At 41.1% G+C, this 19,647-nt stretch overlaps 1 protein-coding gene across 7 annotated transcripts in view; it reads right to left on the bottom strand.

Moving 5' to 3' along the window:
- ITGA9 (integrin subunit alpha 9) overlaps positions 1-19,647 on the bottom strand; it is a 277,433-nt gene that overhangs the window by 232,369 nt on the left and 25,417 nt on the right. For 6 of the 7 annotated variants that reach the window (XR_014849888.1, XM_085051665.1, XM_085051662.1 and 3 more), the window contains exons 4-9: positions 18,628-18,751; positions 11,845-11,912; positions 9,451-9,580; positions 7,806-7,891; positions 5,200-5,268; positions 1,856-1,993 (exon numbers count right to left, since the gene is read on the bottom strand). Coding sequence is in view for 6 of the 7 variants with exons in the window: in XM_085051665.1 (XP_084907791.1) it covers positions 1,856-1,993; positions 5,200-5,268; positions 7,806-7,891; positions 9,451-9,580; positions 11,845-11,912; positions 18,628-18,751 (615 nt within the window). In the remaining variant the exon portion in view is untranslated. The remainder of the gene's footprint in view (positions 1-1,855; positions 1,994-5,199; positions 5,269-7,805; positions 7,892-9,450; positions 9,581-11,844; positions 11,913-18,627; positions 18,752-19,647) is intronic. The other variant, XM_085051663.1, reaches the window with a different exon arrangement.

The raw sequence follows: 19,647 nt of genomic DNA, 5'->3' as shown, positions 1-19,647 counted from the left end.
AGTGCATGAGTGATTTAACCAAAATGCTAAATTAACTACACAGTAAATACAGTCACAGGGATTGGTGAATTTATGAAAGTTTTCAGATGCCAAAACATAACAGCCCAGGGTTTGCTCTACTGGAAGACTACATCCAAGGAGTGAAATCCCCAGTCCAAGTGAGCTAAGGAATATTTTTTTCATAAGAAAGGAACATTTGATAATTGGATTTGAAAACATTTTAAGTACAGGACAAAAAGATTAAAGCAAAGTCCCCCAGAAGCCTTCTTAAATTAAGAATAAGGGAAGAGATTTAATGAAGTAAAGAGACTGAGAAAAGTTCAGAATTAAGTAGCTTTGTACTACTAAGCCATGAGAGGACTTATATGGCTCAAATATTTCTTGCCCACCCACTTTCTCATCAGATACATCTTGCAGCCTTCCCTTAAGGGGAAAGGAACATTTCCAAAAGAAAAAAAAATTACTTATATAATCTAAGTCTGTACCCACCTAAGGGTTGTTTTGGTTTTGCTTCCTTTGTGAATGAGAATAAGCTACCCTCTGGAACATGTAATAAAGTCTTTTACTTAGCTTCAAGGAGTTGCTGACTTTAACAAAATCCCACATAATGAACTTGAAACACAACAGAGAGAAGACAGACAGGTCTGTATGTGTGACTCAATTCTTTTCAGTTCTCACAGGAAAAGGCAAAATATAAGCATTTTAAATGTAGCATCACTATTTGTGCTTGTTTTATAACCCAGTTTTCTCTGACCCTCTCCAACAACCTCTTAAGCAATGGTGCTTGCAGAATGAAACAAAGTTTAAAATGTCCACAGCCCAACATAAAGCCCACAATCCTGCAAGTCATTGATGGTGCAAGTAATTTTTATACTCCTGGTGCAGGAGCAGGAAAACTCATATCAGCTTCTTGACTATTTTATAGAAGATAAAAATTAACTCATATATGCTCTCACTATGAGCAGGAAATGTTGGCTATTATCTGTTTGGCATTCTGGACCCTATCCTGAGGACCCAACAGCAACTGTGCAACATAAAAGGTGGAACCTCCTGTGGATAAAACTGAAAAAGTAAAGCTCATTTAAAGTAGCAGTAACAGAAAACAAAACTACACCAAAACCATTTCTGAAGTTTCCTAAATGCTAGGATTTCTGATCAATTTGAAGTCTAACATAAATAAACTCAAAATACAAGCCAATTTCATTTTAATCCCTAACAACGCTTCCTTTAAGACAGCAGCTTTAGAATATTAAATATTTAATAGTGTGTAAACAACCATTGTCTTCCAATAAATAAAACATAAGAATGGCCTTGGTTTGCTAACGCAACAAAGTTCAGACTTTTCCAAGACTGTTGTTAGGTCATATGAAATCCAACAGTGCCAGCTGATAAGAACTTCCCCTAAAATCTCTACATGGGCCATAATGTAAAAGTAACTAATTCAATCTCTGGTTTTACTCCTCTTCCTCAATCTTCAGACATTTGTACTCTAATATGTTTTAGGTCTTAGTGACAGCCCAAAACACAAAGCAAACTCAATCAAAGCTGCTGATTCTTACTAGGTTTTGGCATCAAATCCACATAAAGCCACAAATGCCACCACGTTTCAACATATAACCAGAAACTTTCTCAGACCTCCTTGAAAGATTCACAGGTCTGTGATGAATGTGGGCTGGTGTCTAGCAAACCATGACACCAGATGAGTCTTTCTGTGACTTCATGCTTTGCTAGAAACATCCAGAGCCCCACTTATCTGAGACATCAAGTTTCACCGTGCAGTGCTGGAAGGACATAAGCAGTACCTTGCCTCGGACCCACACCCTCATTCTTTACCAAGTCACCTGAACATACTCACGTTTCCTCTGTTGATATAGACTGTGACTTGACCCTCATCTCTGATCTCAGAAAACATAGGTGCTCCAACCAGCAGGTCTGACAACCCATCTGAATTCAGATCAACTGCACATAAGGAGGAGCCAAAGTAAGAGCCCATCTGTAACCAAGTTGAGTCACAACAAAGCATTCAGTATCTGCCCACACATGGGAGGAAATCATATAGGCGTGGTTTTTGTTTGGTTTGGTTATTCTTTTAATTTCACATGATGACTTGCTGCTTTATCACTCACAAACACTCCTATACAAAAAGATTTAGGAATAATTCTGGCAGGGTTTAAAACACTTTACTATAACAATGCATCAGCCTGGATGTTTTACCAACAGAATAGAAATTATACTCTGGGACGTACTTAAGTGAAACACTTAGAAGAGCTTTCTTAGACTAGCTTTCACTTGTCAAATGCTTAAAACTAGGAAGGGGTGAAATCAGTTTCCCAAACCAGACCCGGACAGTGATTATTCATGCTCCATGCCAAACTTCCCTGAAGTTGGGTTCTACAGATGATCTGGGGATACCTCAGAGAAATACTGAAAGGAAAAAAAGAAAAATAGGCAAGAAGCCATAAAAACAGGTATCTAAGACTACCTCTTGATTGTACAGTATTTTCCCCTGTTCTATTTGTAATTATTTGTATCAATTACCATCAAAGAGCAGTACTGGTTGTGGGTCCTTCATAGCTTTTTCTCTCAGGTACTGGCAGGTAAGTTGATACAGAAACTAACACTTTCAGTAAAAGCTTTTCAGGTGATACACAACAAACACAAGCCACTTTCAATCTCAACTTTTTATTTCTTGATAAACTTATTTGCTTAAAATTAAGAAAGACTTTAATTTCACTCCATGAGTTTTTTATTTGAGTGAACACTAAAAACTATCTCCCAACTTGCACCCATATTACAAATTTCAAAACACATTAAACACAAGAAAGAAACCAAAAGCAAGAATGGTGTTTCACCCTTATTTCATTCACTTCTGCTAAGGTAACACAACACATACTCTTTGAAACCAAGTACAAACTATAGTCTCAAATTTAAAAGCATCTTCCACAAGAAACTGAGAAAGATACCACATTGTATTTGAAATTGAGAGCTGTTTCCTACAAAGCAGGAAAAACTGAGGTTTAAGTTTAAAAGAATTAATCTCTTTTCTTGAATGCTTTTCCATTCCTCATTGCAGATCTTTGACCTACTGTCTTCCATGCCTGTTAGCATGCATGAGCCAGAACTACTGGGCATGTGAGATGATGGGCAGCAGCAACTCTATTCTATGCAGTCACCAAGATTTAAAGGTTGCTAAATACATAATGCAGGGGTGAGTGAAGGATAGCATTTCAGTTTGTTAATTCAGATTTTTGGGCATGTGTGGGTTTAAAGTCGGACCTCAAACATAATTTGATTCCAGTTCTTTTGTAGCTCAAGTTCCCTTGTGGATTTTTTGCTTTTTTTTTTTTTATCCACTAAGGTTTTAGAAGAAATTTCTCATGGGTAAATTTCTCATGGGTAGGGAACAAAAGTTATGAAAAGCATTTCATTACGTATTCAGGCAGATTTCAGGATTTCAGGAAAAGGCTATTATTTACTTAGCTACAAAATGGTATGTCTGCTGCATACCATGTATGAGTGAGCTCACAGTGCTGTAAGAACCTGAAGTCTGTACACTTCACATTTGTAATGAGGTACAGCATCTTCTCTTTTCTTGTCTGCATTTGATTTCCTAGTTCAGCCTCAATTAATAAAAAAGGAAGGAAGAAATTGGCCTGCTGTTCACATCTGTCTGACAAGAATGTCAGAGCAATGAACTTCCATTCTGCTGGGGAGGATGTAGCATTTTGTAAGAGTTCATTTCCGGGCAGTGCTCATTGCTGAGTAGGTCTGGTTTTGCTTCTACCACAAAACAAAATAAAAAACAACAATCAAACAAAAAAGATGATTTAGCACAGCCTTCTTTTTAAAATAAAATTCTCATTTGGATTTTAGAGAATTTGTAGAAGATGCTAATAGAAAAGAACCCTAGAAGTACTTGAATGATATAAACACTTGATTAGTTAAATTACATATAAAAGTAAAGCAATTAAATTGAAAAGGGAAAGGTTTTGGCTAAGACCTGGAAACTTCCTGATGGCTCTATTTATTAGGTTGAGGAATAGTCAGGAGCACATCCTTAGGGACATTTAAAACTCAGCTGGGAAAGAAATTAACAGGAAGCAGTCAAACACAGGAGATGCCCTGGATGAACTGGGAGGTCTTTTTCTTTCGAGATGTCTGTAATTCTGCTAGTGCAGAGAAAGTAAAATTTTGGAGAGGCCCTAAAATACAAGTCACACCACACACCTACACATCCTCGTAGTTTTTAGGTTTTAAATATTGCAACTGTGTCTTGCTGGGGAAAAAAATAGCAAAATACGGTAACACTCCCAGCTTGAGGATACAGGCAAACACTTTGGGTCTCTCTGAGGGTGGCAGGTCTTCCCAGAGCCAAAAGCTACAAGCAACCTTTCGTTTCTGTATTTTCTCTCCTTCCAGAAGAACACAGGCAACCCCAGATAAGTGGTATCATTTCATCACTGAGTTATTCCCAAATAAAGCAGTTTTTTGTCGTTACCTACATCTAGACATACTGTCCACTTTGTTTCTCCTGCAACACAGCTCCAGCAAGCCCCCAAATGAAGAACACAAGCTGTTCCCTATTCAAACACAACACCACACTGGGGGAGCTAAATCTCACTAGTGTTCACTAAACTTCATGGAGAGGGAGGGCAGTTCTGCTTTAAGACAGCAGCCCTAAGAACAGAGTGCAGGACTAATTCATAGTGGGAAGGGGGAAATCATCATCTGTCGAGCCATTGAAACTGCTCCTCCACAAAACAGTGTAACTGCAATATCCTCCTTTTCACAGCACAACACAGGAAAACAGACTGGGACTTTCCATATTAAACTCCAGGTTACCCACATCTCCCAGTAACATCTTCTAAGATGAAATCTCTGTATATAGGCTCACCTGGCACCTCATGTCCCACATCTCAGAGTCACATAAGACTAAAGAGAACCACTATTATAACTTCCAGCAAGACCTTTTATTTCAGTCACAAGGGCATTGAGCAGACATTGCCATGACTGCTGCAGAAGAAATGGCATACAGTTGATCTGTAAAATAGGTTTAGCTTTTCTGGGAGGATAAGAAGAAACAGGATTTGCTTGGCAACTTATGAAGGAGTGGAAAGAAAATGATGCTTTGGGATGACTCTGCCATTATTTCCCACCTCTCTACCTCTTAATAGAAAATACATATATGTAAATGCTCACCTTTTTTCCTGAAGCCTGAAAAATCTTTATTAAAGAGCCTGATCGTCTGTCTGTTCTGAAAATATAAACCTGAAAGGTGAAAAAAGAAAGAAGTTTAACAATACTAACTACAAAGCATGTAATGGTACAGCACTGGTGCTTTCGAAATAATATCTAAATCATGATCATGGCTACTGCCAAGATCCAACTTCATGACCACGCTATGAGTCCATCTTCTTTTAAAAGATGACACAGAGTTCCCCATTGTCCCAAAAAATCATAGGCTTATAATAAGAAACACTTGATTATTACCTTGTTGCCTACTTTTTTTGGTAAGTGTATGTATGTGCACATGTGTGCATTTAAAAGCACCTATCCACCTGAAAAAAACTTTCCAACTCTCAAACAAGTAGCATCTGGAGACTGTCTGGAAATGAGTAGAGCAAAAAACTGAGAATGCATCACCCTGCTCCTGTTTCCTTATCTAGCATTCCCTTACCAAGACCATGTGCCTGCACGTACTGCATTGCAAACTTCACGATGCTTCTGTCTGAAACAATTTGTAAATCAGAAAACTATTCAAACACAGTCTACTCATTGCTCATTCCCGCAGGATAAACAGTTTAATCTGGAATCCTCAGTGACAAAAGTATTGATACAAGTTCAAGAACAGATCTTGCACCAAAATTTAGGATGTAAAGTGCATGGCTTGTAGAAAGATTCCCTTCAACATAAAGGCTGGTTCAGTCAGTCTTTGAGACTCCTCTGACATTTGACAGGCTCCCTCCTAGCAGGTGCTCACAGAGTTTTCAGGACAGAGGAGCCCTTATTTCCAAGGCCATGTGGCAGAGCCAAGCACTGGACATAGTTGAATATGTGGTAAGTTATTAATAGATGGTGAGACAGAGTTCAAAGCTGTTTTCAGTCAAGAACATAGCACAGGTTTACTGCGGACAATTGCTCTACGTACAACAGACTCCCCAGCTTTTGCAGTGGCATGTTGGGCAGCTACAGCATGTTACCAGGTGTCCCAACTCCAAACCCAGTTTTAAATAATGACACTCTTCATGACTTCAGAGAAATTATTCAGTCTCATTTAGAATCTCGGCTTTAACTTAAGTGGAAAGGTGTGACAATGCTAATGACTTTCTATGAGACAAGTGGAAAAGGTCAGCTTATTAGAGTGTGTGGAAGGCACAAAAGGATGGCTCATTGTAATGCTCTGTATTCAGCACCTCTTACTGCCTCTTTGCCATGTGTTACTGCTATCCACATCCCATGCCAAGGAAGAATACCATAAGCTTTTGCAACTACAGCAGTAGTCTTTAAACTACAGAGCTAGCTGCTTTCTTGTGGATCTCTTGCTAGGAGCTGTGTCTCTCTACCCCCATCCTTGTAGAGAAATTAAATTTGTTCCACAGAAAAAACAGGTTGGAAGATGCATTGCAGCATCCATGACAGAACACCTGGGCTGAGGAAACGATGTTTTCTCATGCACATGTCCTTTCAGTAGCAACTGTGCTGCTACTATATCCCATATGTCCTCGTCACGCCAGATCAGATATATGTACCATGTTCATCCTCTACTTTTATCCCATTTTCCCCACTAGCACTGCTACTCCTGGGACATGGTTACTATCAAAATTAATCTGCCTAAATAGGATAGTGTTCCTGGTAGTGAAGACCTCTAACTCCTTGCTACAATTCAGCTATAACTCCTGTTACTGTAGAACACAAGACCCAAAGGGAGGAAGATGGAAGGGGGCTGCAGGACATCTTTGCTTAAGCAAGTGGTGGCAGCAGGTCCCAAAAGGATTGGATTTTGAAGAGGGACAAAAGCAGATCCTTTACATTCCTTCCCTCCCTCTTCTCACTCCCACTTTTCCACCTTTGGTTTAGAAGAGTGTAAGAGGTCACAGTGCTCACACTCAACCAGTTTCTCCAGCATGTGGATACTCCACACAGGAGAACCAAACTTGCCTAACTCACTAGCCATTTCTATCTTGCCATTCACTTGTTTAAATCTTTGGAACATTGATCATACGTATGCCTACAGGAAAATCTTTTTTGTTTCCTTCCTTCTTAAGAGACTATCACCAAGATTGCTAAATACAGCTAGCAAAAGAACAGACTCTAATACACTAAACATCAATGTATTATGAAGTTTTGAAAATGGCATCAAACCACCTAATAAGTAGCTGCTCATTCTATTAGAGATGTTATTTGAAGTAAATGCTGAAATAGTCAAATGTATGAATAAAACAAGCAGAAGTCAAATTCTCTTTTCCAAGTATTTTCATTTCTAGGAAAGCTTTAAGTGATACCTAACTGTCACAATCCTAAACAAAAGCAGTGTAAAAGAGATCTTGTCTGTGTCTCATTAAAATGGGTACTGTAAGGATTGGGTGGGTAAGATAGGGAAAAGGGGTGAAGGATTTGAGGCATCAGGAGAGACAGGTTGAGAAAATTTGATGACTTCACCAAACTACCTCATCTCTCCCCTTAGTGGTCAAAACTACACTACAGACAAAAAACTCTGGTCTTCTCATACATACTGGAACTGCATCAGTATTACATTTCATGCACTGTTGCATCCAACCACATTTCTGTTTAATAAAGAGCCCCACCTTTCCAATGCCTCCATCCTGAGGAGCTCCTCCTACAATGTCAGTGGTAGTTGGCTGAGAGAAATGACCTGCTGTAACTGCATATCCTGAGTGGTAGAGGAAATAAATAAATAAATAACCATGAAAGGAAAGAGCCTGAGAAACACATCAACACATCAGCCAGTCAGATCAGGCTTATAAGATTTCACTGTTCCTAGGCTGCACATAGATAGCGTTCAACAACTATTCTGCTCAAGATGCACCAATACTCTGTTCAAAAGCTCATGGGAAGCTTTTGAAGTGAGAGTGCACCCTCTAGTACACTTCCAAAAGCTGAGAGAAGAAAGCCATGTGTGTGGAGATGACCAAGGAACACATGGAGCTGCTACTGGGAGCAGTTTGCCAACTGCAAGTCAAGAGAGGGAAGCAAGTAAAACAGGAAAAGGCACACACAAACAGAGAAAAGAAATCACATGACCACAGAGAAAGTATCATGTTAAAGAACAATAGTCCCACATGGATCAGACAGAAGTGTCCTCCTTTGGCTAAAATCACTGCCCAGGAAGACTTGGAAAATTGTTCCTTTTTGGCTGGGGAGATGTCAGAGGACAGTGGACAAAGAGGTAAGAGAAATTAATAGCTTAAAACTACTTTTGTCTAGGCAAGAATAAAAACTAGATGATATATCAAAGAAAAAAGCATGTATTTGAAAGGAAAAGATCAAAGATTCAGCTTTGGTTGATATTAAAATAACACATAATAACTAAAGATGAGTAGTGTACCTTTCCTTCTAAGGCTCTCTTGTATTTGCCTTGATCTTTTGCAACAAATTATGAGGCTCTTGTCTACATGGCAAAGCCTACAATTCAAGTCCATCAGTGGCAAAACCAATTTATGTCTGCAAACAGGTAAACATTCACTCTTTGTTTAGCTATCACCAGGCAGTATTTCCCAAATGTTTTTTTAAAGACTAAAAAGTTTAGGTTTTTAAAGACTTAAGGTTATGTGGCCAATGAGAGGTCAGAGCAAGTATCAAACAGTATCAAACTGCTGAAATGTCTTCTAGGTCTCAACAGTCTTAAGCACTTCGGATTAGGCACTTCAAGTATTTTAGGGACATAAGCTGGTTTAAGAGCAAGTGAAACTAATTGAGTTAAAGATGTACCTATAGCCAAACCTTTCACAATTTCCTTCAGTTGCCAATGACCCATTTAGATAGTGCTATTTTGTTGAAATAAATGTATCTACAATACACATTCTGCAATTAGTTGTACCCATTTTAAAGGCACATGTAAGCAGACATGCAGTTTAGCTAGTGACAACTAATTTGCCTGTCACAGGGCAAAGGCAGGAATGTTAAGAAGCCCACTTCAATCTAATGTGCTGTTCAGTTAAATAGCCTTTTCTATATTATTCAAAAAAATTATAGCAAAGTTGGGGGGCTTTTTAGAGCAAAGAGAAAAAAATGGAGTATTTTGAATGCTTCTTTGCTTATATTTCTTTCCAGATAAACATCAGTTTAATTCAAATTTTCTTCCTTTCACACTTTTCATAAAAATACTCCACATTGCCATAAAAAAATCAGTATTGACTTTATAGCATCAAAGCCTTGAAATACATTGTTGAACTATTTCCTATTCACAGTGAGCACCAGAGAGCTGCTTACCAAGATATGTGTACCGCCTGGCTATCACAGCATCATCATTCAGCTTGTAGTATGTGTTGTCAGTGAGATTCAGTACTTTGACAGTTCCTGTCCAATAATAAGATCCCGGAGCCCCCATGATGACCAGTTCCTACAACAGGAAAAACACAAGTGAAAAGGGTTGGAGAAAAAAAAACCAACCAAAACTGGACAAAAAAAATCATCCTTTACACATTAATGGAGAAGGGACAGGATATTTACTTAAAACACCAATTATAAGTCCATCTACAATAATCTCTATTCTGTGCGCATTTAGAGAGAATCCTTCCTATCCTTCCTTCTTCCCAAATGTGGAGGGCCCTGTGTACACACTGTCCTTTTATGGCCTACTTCTGCTCAGCTATTCTGCTGCAATAGAAGACTTTCCTCAGCCTTACTAACCATCAAACTTATCCCTGCTAACATAGTACTCCCCAAAAATCTCTCCACTTGCTGCATTTCCCAACCATCCTTCAGAAGACTAAGAGAAAGAAGCACTCCAGCCCACCCAGATCCATTACTCAGCTACAGATAATGTGCTGATGCTGGCTGACATGCTATACCAACCAATCAGCACAAAGGATTTTGATTTTACAACTATGAAGCTAAAGAGCTGCCATGCACTCAACAAGCAAGATGTGTGTTATCTGATGGTTGGAATATTTTGCCTTGCTTTGTCATCAGATACACTCTGGTCTTTGAAACACAACCTGGCTATAGAGTCATCATCACAGAATCATAAAATTGGGATTTTAATGGCTTGGGATCATTACAGACAACCAGAGTGACTGAACATTTTAAAAGACCATAGAAATCAGGCGAAGTTTGATCCAGCATTCAAAGGTAGATACTAATGGAAATGCTTTTGAGTCAAAATTCCAGGTACATTTGCATTCAAGAGAGATTCAGAAAATGTTGCCCCAAAACATCTAGCATCCTTGCAGCAAAACCTTGTTCCTGGATGTGGTTTTAAGCACCTCCAGCACGGGACCAAATTAAGCCTCAGAAGCATTAAGTCCCAGTAAGTTCTCCATCTCTGAAGAAGACGTGAGCAGCTGCTTTCCTCACATCTCCATTCAGTGTAAGGCCATGGGTGGACTCGAACCTTGTGTGAAATTGCTGACATATCCAAATCTCTTTTAGGTGACTAGTTCCAGTCAGGGGGGAGATATTAAACAAGGGATTCTCCTAATAAGACAGGGACAGGACTGCAAACCCAACCAAAGAGCAGGACATGTTTCGACATAGCTTTTTCCTTGTTATGGGCCATGCTCGTGAGGTCAAGGGATCATTTACTGACAAGAACAACTACCATCCACAGTCCTAAATATATGGTACAGGATTGTCTATTTGATCCAAAAAGTGATTTATCTGCATTTCCTGCTGCCATCAGGCTGAAGTGATAAAAGTTCAAAGATGTCTTTTGAACTAGGGTAGCAAAAGAGAATTTAAGCCTGGGAACAGAAACAAGCTGGAGAGAGAAGACAAGCCAGGAAACAGCTGCTGCTGGCTGAACATCCAGTTACCAGAAGTGCCCCTGTGGCAACATCACCTGCCATCCCAGTTTACTGAAATTGCAGAAGGCAATTTCTGAGAGAGAAAACGCTTATTCTGTTTGTATCAGCCTGGACAACACATTCTGCTTCTCAGTGCATATATAATTAGAAATGGGTATAAGTTCTTAGAAAATTTAAAATAAAACCAAAACAAACAAGCAAAAAAGCCACAATCCTGAAACATTAACCAAAAAAATAATGCATGCGTAAGGGAACAAAACACAAAACTGGAATATGGCTGACAGACTTCTGTCCAAGAAAGAATGTGGTCAAGTATTTAGAATAGCTGTGGTGCATATATTAGACCACACTGTGTTTTTCTCCATCTTTCTGCAGCAATGAACTGTAGCAGAACTGAAAAAACCTGTTTATCATGTGTATGTATTTGTATGTGCATTATATTCATGTGCATGTACACATACATAAACAAAATGATACAGGGAAGACTGTTTTACATGATCACTTACAGTAAAGAGTTAATGACAGACACAGATACCTCTATGCAAGTTTTGGGATGTACATAATAAGAATATTCCCTGAGGACGTTTCCCAGAGTCAATTCACTCATTCTTGTCTACAGATCTTGAGAGACACATACACAGATGTATGAACCACTGGACAGTCACCATGCAAGAAACAGACACCTGGACAAGGCAGGAGGGTGTTTGCTGGCAGGAAGGGAGCATTCTCAGCACTCACCCCACTGTCCAAGCCGCACTCACCCCACTGTCCAAGCCATGCTTGGGAATCTCCTCCTGGGGCATGCAACAGGAGAGCCACTCACCAAACCCAACCCTTCCCTGCATGTGCCCCGGCTCACCTCGGTGAAGAAGCCTGCAATCCCTGCTTGGCATGAACCATGCTCCTCCCCATACTTCTTCTTGTACTCTGGATGAAAGAAGGGAAGAAAACAAACTGTGGTCATCCCTGACACAACACACACTCTTCACCTGAGCCACCTGCATTGCTATTCACATAGCCTGGAGACACACAGCATGCAGGGCTCCTGGGTTTTATCAGTGCATCAGCCACTACCGGGCACCATGCAGCATACTCACCCACATCAAGGAGTATAGCAAGGGGTAAGCTGGGGAGACAAGCCAGAGTGCTGCCTAGGGAGACACTAAACAAGCAGTATTACAGCAGCATGAAAACAGCAGCAGCATCGCTCCAGTAAAGGTGCATTAGAAGAGGCTTCAGTTTGTGGCAGACAGATCACCACAGCTCAGAAGGGGGGAGCAAAAAATGATATACATGCCTGTGTGACAATGACACTGCACTAGGACGTTTAACCCTCAGGCCCATTACTACTTCAGAGAAATAAAGTGATCTTCCCCTACAATGACAGTCATCAAAGCGCCCAGAAACATTTCTGGTGGAGGGATGCTTCAGGACACAAGCCCATGGAAGAAGACAGTGAGTGAGGAAAAGGTACGGTGTTTCCACATGCTCAGACAACAGTCACTTTTGCAGGATATGTTTAGATCTGCTGCTTTTCATGGCCACTTGCTCAGAGCTCCCAGTTCACAGGGAACCCAACCAGCATCCTATAGCTTTTGTTTATGGATTTTACATAGCAATTTGCCCTGTAAAATTTGACCAATTTTTACTTCATCTTTTTGATGATGAGGAAAAAGATATTTCTAGGAATACATTAAGTTCAGAGTGGGAAGCAGGAAAAAACAGGAAAAAAAGAAGATCACTTTCCACCCTGTCTTAATCCAAGTATTTTCATCTTAGGTGTATTTGCAACTTACAGCTGGATTAGAACCTTTGCAGTTCTTCTCCAGAGCATTGTTGTCAAATATCTACCCTATATCACTACTTCCTGTATAAGACAGTTATTCATGCTCAAAACCAATTTACCATATAACCTGGTAATTGTGAAACTTTTTTATTTTTAAGCCCCATTAACACATTGCCAAATGATAAAAATTTTAATGAAATCAATGAGCAAACTGCCTCTTTGGACCCAAGCAAGTTCCTTTGGAGTTGCATTTTATCTTACTGAAGATCAGAAGGAATTAATTACAAAAACTGCTGCCTTCTTCAAAATGTTTTATGTAGATATATGTACACACACACACACACACCACTCTCTCTTTTGTATTACATATAGTCTCTTCACAACATCATAAAGATGTTCAGACTTTCAGACATTTGCTGAGGTCATACCAGTTGCACAGGGAGAGGTTCACTTGGAGAGAGTGAAAGGAATAAGGGAGTGCCTTTACAAACAGCTGGTAAGATAAGACCTGAGTCTACTGGTAAAATAAGGCTGATACTGAGAGATAGAAGAAACAATGGGAAGGATTTCCATAGGAATTCCACTAATTGACTTACCCAAGGCTGTGTTAATAAACGACCAGAATAGAGACATAAGAAAAAGAAGGAAGGGAAGATGTGTATTAAGGGGGTCTGCATTAGGGGAGACGTATATTATGCAGAGACTGCATTAGGCATTCCAGGAAATCTGTACCTCTCAAGTACCTCAGCCAATGGGGAAAGAGAGAGGGAACTTGCAGCTGGGAAAGTAAGATAAAAGAGGCTGTGTCCTCCAGCAATTTGAGAGACCCCGTGCGAAATGTCCATGACTTCTCCCTTTATTCATGAATAAAGTTACAGGACTCCTCTGTCTCCTTTTTGGACATAAACCTCTGGTGTTTGTGGATTAATTTTTCTTACATAGACCACAACAAAGATGCAATCCACGAATTACAATCCAAATGCCTAACACTCCTGGCCAAGGCAGGGTCCTGCCAAAGCAGATGTGCATCCCAGCAGACCAGAAGCACAGTTGGGTCTCCTAGTGGTAATGCATGACAATTCCAGTGACAACTGAAGCCCGTATTAGCCCACTGAAGCCCATATTCAGCAAGTGCTGGGACACTGAATTGCTAGCTCTCCACAAACAGATTCTCCAGGCAGTACTTGACTGAGGAAAAGCACTTTTTCATTAATGTGAACATTTTTTTCATTAAGAGAGCCAAGGAGAGGAGACTTCTCCCTCCAGCATTTCCTGAAAAACAATTCTGTGCATGTCCTAAAAGCCCTGCCTCCACTACAGCAGGATCCCCACCCTTGCATGATGCAATGAGGAAGGCCAAGGCCCATTCGGAATTAAATTTGGTGAAGGACATCAAGGCTAACAAGAAGGGCTTCTTCAGATATGTCAACAACAAAAGGGTACTAAGGAAAATGTAGGGCCCACTGCTGAATGGAAACAAGAGACTCCTTGCAACAGAAACTGCAGAGAAGGCTGAAATAACAAATGGCTTCTTTGGCTGCCTGTTATGAAGTCTGGGGTGACATTTGCTTTCTTGCAGTTTTCAGGCTCTCTTTGCTTCAATCTTCATGGACAAGGCCAGTGACATTTTACAAGTGGAAATGAAAGAACAGAGGCCCAAACATCTCAGACATTGGGGCTGTTTGAAAATGTAAAGCTCTAGTGACACAAAGCAGAGATCAGCATCACATTTCAAGGCGAATCAAGGCAGATATAGTCCTTCCCAAGGAACCAGCAGCCCTATAGAGACAGACACTGGGCTCCTGGATTCCAGCCTAACCCTTTCAGCACAAAACTACCCCTCCTTGTCTGCCCACTTTACTCCCATTGGCAGTGACATACACCTGCCTCCATACCCAAGCAAGATTCCTTTCCACCCATGCACCCACAATCACAGTCAAGGGTAGCCACCCATCCTGGACGGTCACATCCCAGCATCACAGACTTCTGCCTGCTCTCTAGAGCCATTCTGCCACTCCCAAGCAATGGATGAGCCCAAAAGGGATGAAAACCAAGACTGCTTCTACCTCGCCTCCACTTCAGTGAACAGTAATGACACCTGTCACCCATAAAACTTAACCAGTCAGCCATGCAGTGAAGCAACCAACTAGATGGAAACTGTGTGTTTATTCTATCAGCTCACAGTTTTTGTACACCTGAATAACAGTCTTTGAATGAGGTGAAATTGATTAGTTTCCACATAGCCCCAGGCAGTAACTGCAGTCATCAACAAATTTGTTGTTTCTACACTTTATTGTTCTTTCTAGTCTGCCTGCAGACTGCTGTGCATTCCTGATTACAGAGACTGCAAGTCACAAAACTGCTGCAGCAACAGCTGATAGCAAAGCAGCATGATGAGGCTGAGTCTGGAAGAGGTTGCAGCTTGTGCAACTTCAAAGATGTGCCATGAATAATACATAAAGCAAAAAAGAGAAGATGGCAGTGGTTTCTAGCCAGGACAATCTCAGGTTACAAGAGATGTGAGACTGAGGAAGAAGTAATCGCATAAAACAACACACAAACAAAAAGAATAAGCTTTGATGCCTGACAATTCTGAAGGTAAATGCCCCTGAACTTTTTCTTTGAACAAAACTCTGTAAGTCTCTAAGCGAACCTCAATCCACTTAACATAAGCTAAGCTACAGAGTGCAATAAAATACTGTATCTATCATCCTCAAAGATGTAAACTATCACTTGCATTAAAAGCTTTTTGTTTCCTATCTTACAGCGTTTCACTGCTCTAGGAAGAAAAGGCAGTAATCTTTCTGACCTAGCAGAGCTTCCACCACAAAGCAAGGATGTTTTGATGGCTCCCAGAAAACCAAATGTGGCTTGAACCTGTGGGAAAAATTACTTTTCCCTTTGGGAGGCAAGGCATATGATCATGTGCTGTTCCCCTTTTTACTAACCAAAGCAACCATCAGTCTTACCCACTTCCACCACCAATTCTTACCACAGAGGAGTAGGAAACCATTCCAACTCTCCCCATCAGCTGAACTGCCTCTCCCCGTACACACGGCCACCCTTCTTTGCAAACTGAATGCATTGGGGGAATGAAGAGGCAGCTCCCTTTTTTGGAAAGCCATTAAAACTATGGGAAAAAAATACAATTGAAAGTACTGCCTGGAAAACTGTGGCTTCATATGTCAATTACACCACAAAGGACATCCAAGCTCATCTAAACCAGATTAGTTTCTGCTCAGAGAGATTGTATTTAACTATTAGATTTGCTGTTGTTCTAATTATCTCTCAATTCCAGACTTCTGTCAGCCCTTTCAGGGAAGCCAGGCAAGAATAAGATGACTTGAGACTCCTAGGCATTGCACCATGACCATCTAGTCAGGAAATTTCCATTTCCTCCATGTATGGAGACTGATGTTCACTCTGCTGGCCTGCATCCTTCACCAGCTGGGGTTTATTGCCTTAGCTGCACTAAAAACGGGGCTTCTGGAAGCAAGCATGGTCTGGTCTACCCCTATTTGCACCCCCTATCTTGTCTACCCCTATCTTGTCTCCCCTATGGAGAGATCCAGAGAAGGTTCAGACACTAGCATCTCGTCACGCAAAGGCATGCGTTCTCGTGTAGAGTTTGCAGCCACAGCTCTGGTAGCCTCCCAGCTACGGCCACAAAGGATGTAAGTGTAGAAGCACTTCAGACTCGATGCTTTGGGCTAGCCATTCATGTTCGTCAGTGGAGGAAAATTTCTTCTGCTCCTTCCAGAAAGTGAAGGAAAAAAGTTACAAGGATGACTGCAAAATTATTTCAAGCAAACCTTAAACAATAAACTCCTCTGTATGTCATACCACAGCTATCTCTGAGCTTGTTTTATTGAAATTGAAATTGAAATTGAAAGGTACAGGAATAAAACAAATGCAGCCATTCCTTGTGACACTGTGATTTCATATTTGACAGGGCAAGGGGGCTGGGTGGAAATCAGTCCCAAACTTTCAATTTTCACTTTAGCACGCAGTAAAATTAAGCCAGCATAGTACTGCATCAACCCTGCCAACATTCCACTGGCTGCTCTGTGTGTGCTAGGCCCACACATTCCTATTTAGTAGCAATTCCTGGCAAATATACTGACAGATTAACAGCAGTTTTATTCCAAACACATGATGTATAGATAAACACAAGTGATCCTTCTCTTCCAGAACCACATCCCCACCACGGCTTCAGGCAGTGCAGGGGCAGTAACAGGCTCAGAGGAAGCCCCATCAACATCCCTGCATGTGCATATCAACCATAAAGTTAATATCAGGTGATTTACAGTGTATGACATCAGTGTGAGGCCTTACCCTGATTTTGCTGACAGTAATGAGGGCAGGGACACAGGAAAGGACAAATATAGTAGGATGGTGCTCACAATAGGAAGGCTTACATAGCTTATTTGTATTCTGCTGCACAGCAGCTAGCATGGTTGGGTCAAGTCCCTCAAAACTTCTCACATATCAAATAATGACCAACTTCAGGGCTGGGAAACACTCCATGCACAAGTGTATGCTATCTCCAAAAGGTATGTGGGTGTGAGATGGCAGATTCCTAAGCAAAGCCTAAAAGGAAGTGAGGAGCCACCTCAGAAGCAAGAGTGAGCATGAAATGGACACAGTTCCATCACAGAGCTGGCTTCATAGGCCACCAAGCTAGGACATGGCCACTCCACAATAACAGAGAAACTTGCCAGCATATTCACTGCCTTATCCCTCTCCAACTTACTAATGTCAGAAGCAAGCCTGCTGCTGGCTGCTGCCAGCTTTGGACAGGAGGGCAAATGGTTAAAAGCAAGTAAGTAAAAGCAAAGGTCTTCCCCACAACAAACTCCGCTGCATTTTGTCCTCCAAACTCCCGCACTTCCTCAGGCTCTTCAAGTCAAGAAGTGAAAGATGATGCCCTGGACAGAAAGGAGGAAGCAAGGCTGCTTTCCCCAAAATGTTTCTGTCAAGGCCAAGAATCTTAGCAGATACCCTATCTTCTACCTAACAATACACTTGTGCCTCTAGTTTAGTTAATTGCTCTTGGCCAAAAAGACTCTGTCTTCTGAAGTCTTTAAAAAATGAAACATGATATAAAAGTCTCACATGCCCTACAGAAGGAGAAATTAAAATGATGGTACATGGGATTTGGTGTAGAACCAAAAGGCATAGCCAACCATGGCTCAGAGCTGAGCCGTCCCTCTGCATCTACCTCAAACCCAGACCTTTGGAGGATCCAAACAGGGACCTTATAGCGTCCAAAACACAGCAGCAATTGAATATAAATTATTGCAGAAGTACCCCAAAGTGAGGAAAGTAACCCTTCTCCCTGCCCCACATCCCAATCCTCTGATAAATGACAAAATAAAAATGAAAGTGTTTCCATAAGATAGGCAAATGGGTTCATGATTGCAACATAATTCAGGATTTTCACTCCGTGTCACAGTGAAGCATAAGAGGCCAAGCTCAGATCAGTATCTTCTCATTATTTACCTAAGGGAAGACCTGCTGCATCAAAACACAATTCAGAAACTTATTAATCCTCCAGTGAAGTGCAACCATGTGCTTTACCAGTCACAGAACTTGTGATTGCTCTGTGTAGATTGTTCTGTGTAGATTGTGCTCCTCTCCCAACTTCATCCAAGACCCAAATGCCACCAAAGCTGTGCTGCAAGGCAGCAACCATGTTACAAAAAAAAAAACCAACAAAAAACCAAACAAACAAACAAAAAAAACCAACAACAAACCACAAAAAAAAATTTAAAAAAAGAAGTCAGTAGTAAGGGATACAGTAATAGTAGAAGCGTAGCAAGGGACATAAGTCCCAGTCCTGGCCCAACCCCTTACCTTCATAGCAAGGCAAGAGCTTCCTCCCTTTGGACTGCAGGTCGGGAGGAATGATGTTGCAGAAGCCATGGGGCAAGATGTACTCTGTCTCATAGTAGATGTTTTTCCAGCGGTGCGCACATGCCTAAACAGATCATGTAACATAGGTTATTGGCCCAGAGTCAAAAGAGAGCACTCCGACCAAGGCACAGCATGCATGAACAGGACCACTCAGCATCACCTTCACCCCACAAATCCATTGTACTCTCCTTACATTCCATTGTTTCTAGATAAAGTATCTTCTCACTGTTAGCTTCTGCAGCTCAGGACATTGTCTGGCCTGGCAGCTCAGACCTCAGCCTTCACATGTGTATAACTAGGGAAACAAGAGGTCTCAGAGCCCATGCTGGAGATCACAAAATCTCTGACTGTGCATGAATCCTCACAGACAGAAAAGCTTTTCTAACTAAAGATGCACTAACACAACCCAGCAAGGTCAGAAAAAGGTGAAAAACAGGAAGCGACACTGAGAATACTTAGAAGGTTACTAAGACCATATTAGAAGGTTAAACCACCAGAGAATGCATGTGTGAGTCAAAGGCTGGCTTCCACCGGGAAAGGCAGTTCCATGTTTTGGAGACAGATGTGCTGAGCCTTGCCTACCGGTAGCTAATTTAAGAGAAAATGCACCAGCAACATCAGCCAAGGTGCAGATGAGCTGCAGAGTTTTATAGTGAAGAATGAGATCATCCTGAAAAACTAGACTCACCAGGACAGTTGCTCAGTATAACTGCCATGCACAGGTGCACTTGCAGGCAATGTAGAACCTAGTACACACCTTCCCAGAACCCATTTGCTCCAAAATTTAACACTGCATTGCTGCCAGCCAAACCACAAGTTGTCTTCTCCTCAGAGTTTATTTGGAATAAAAAGAAAGGAAATATGAAACAGCAAGGGCTTTGAATTTAGCACATGCCATACCTTATCTCCAGCTGGCCTGAGTCTACACTGAAGTCACTGTAGATGTGTCAATTTGTACCA

Source organism: Lichenostomus cassidix, chromosome 2 (assembly GCF_008360975.1).
Source record: "Lichenostomus cassidix isolate B80296 chromosome 2, HeHo_3.0, whole genome shotgun sequence".
NCBI lineage: Eukaryota > Metazoa > Chordata > Aves > Passeriformes > Meliphagidae > Lichenostomus > Lichenostomus cassidix.
Note: the sequence above shows the minus strand (reverse complement) of the source record. Positions and strands in the feature narration are given on the sequence as shown.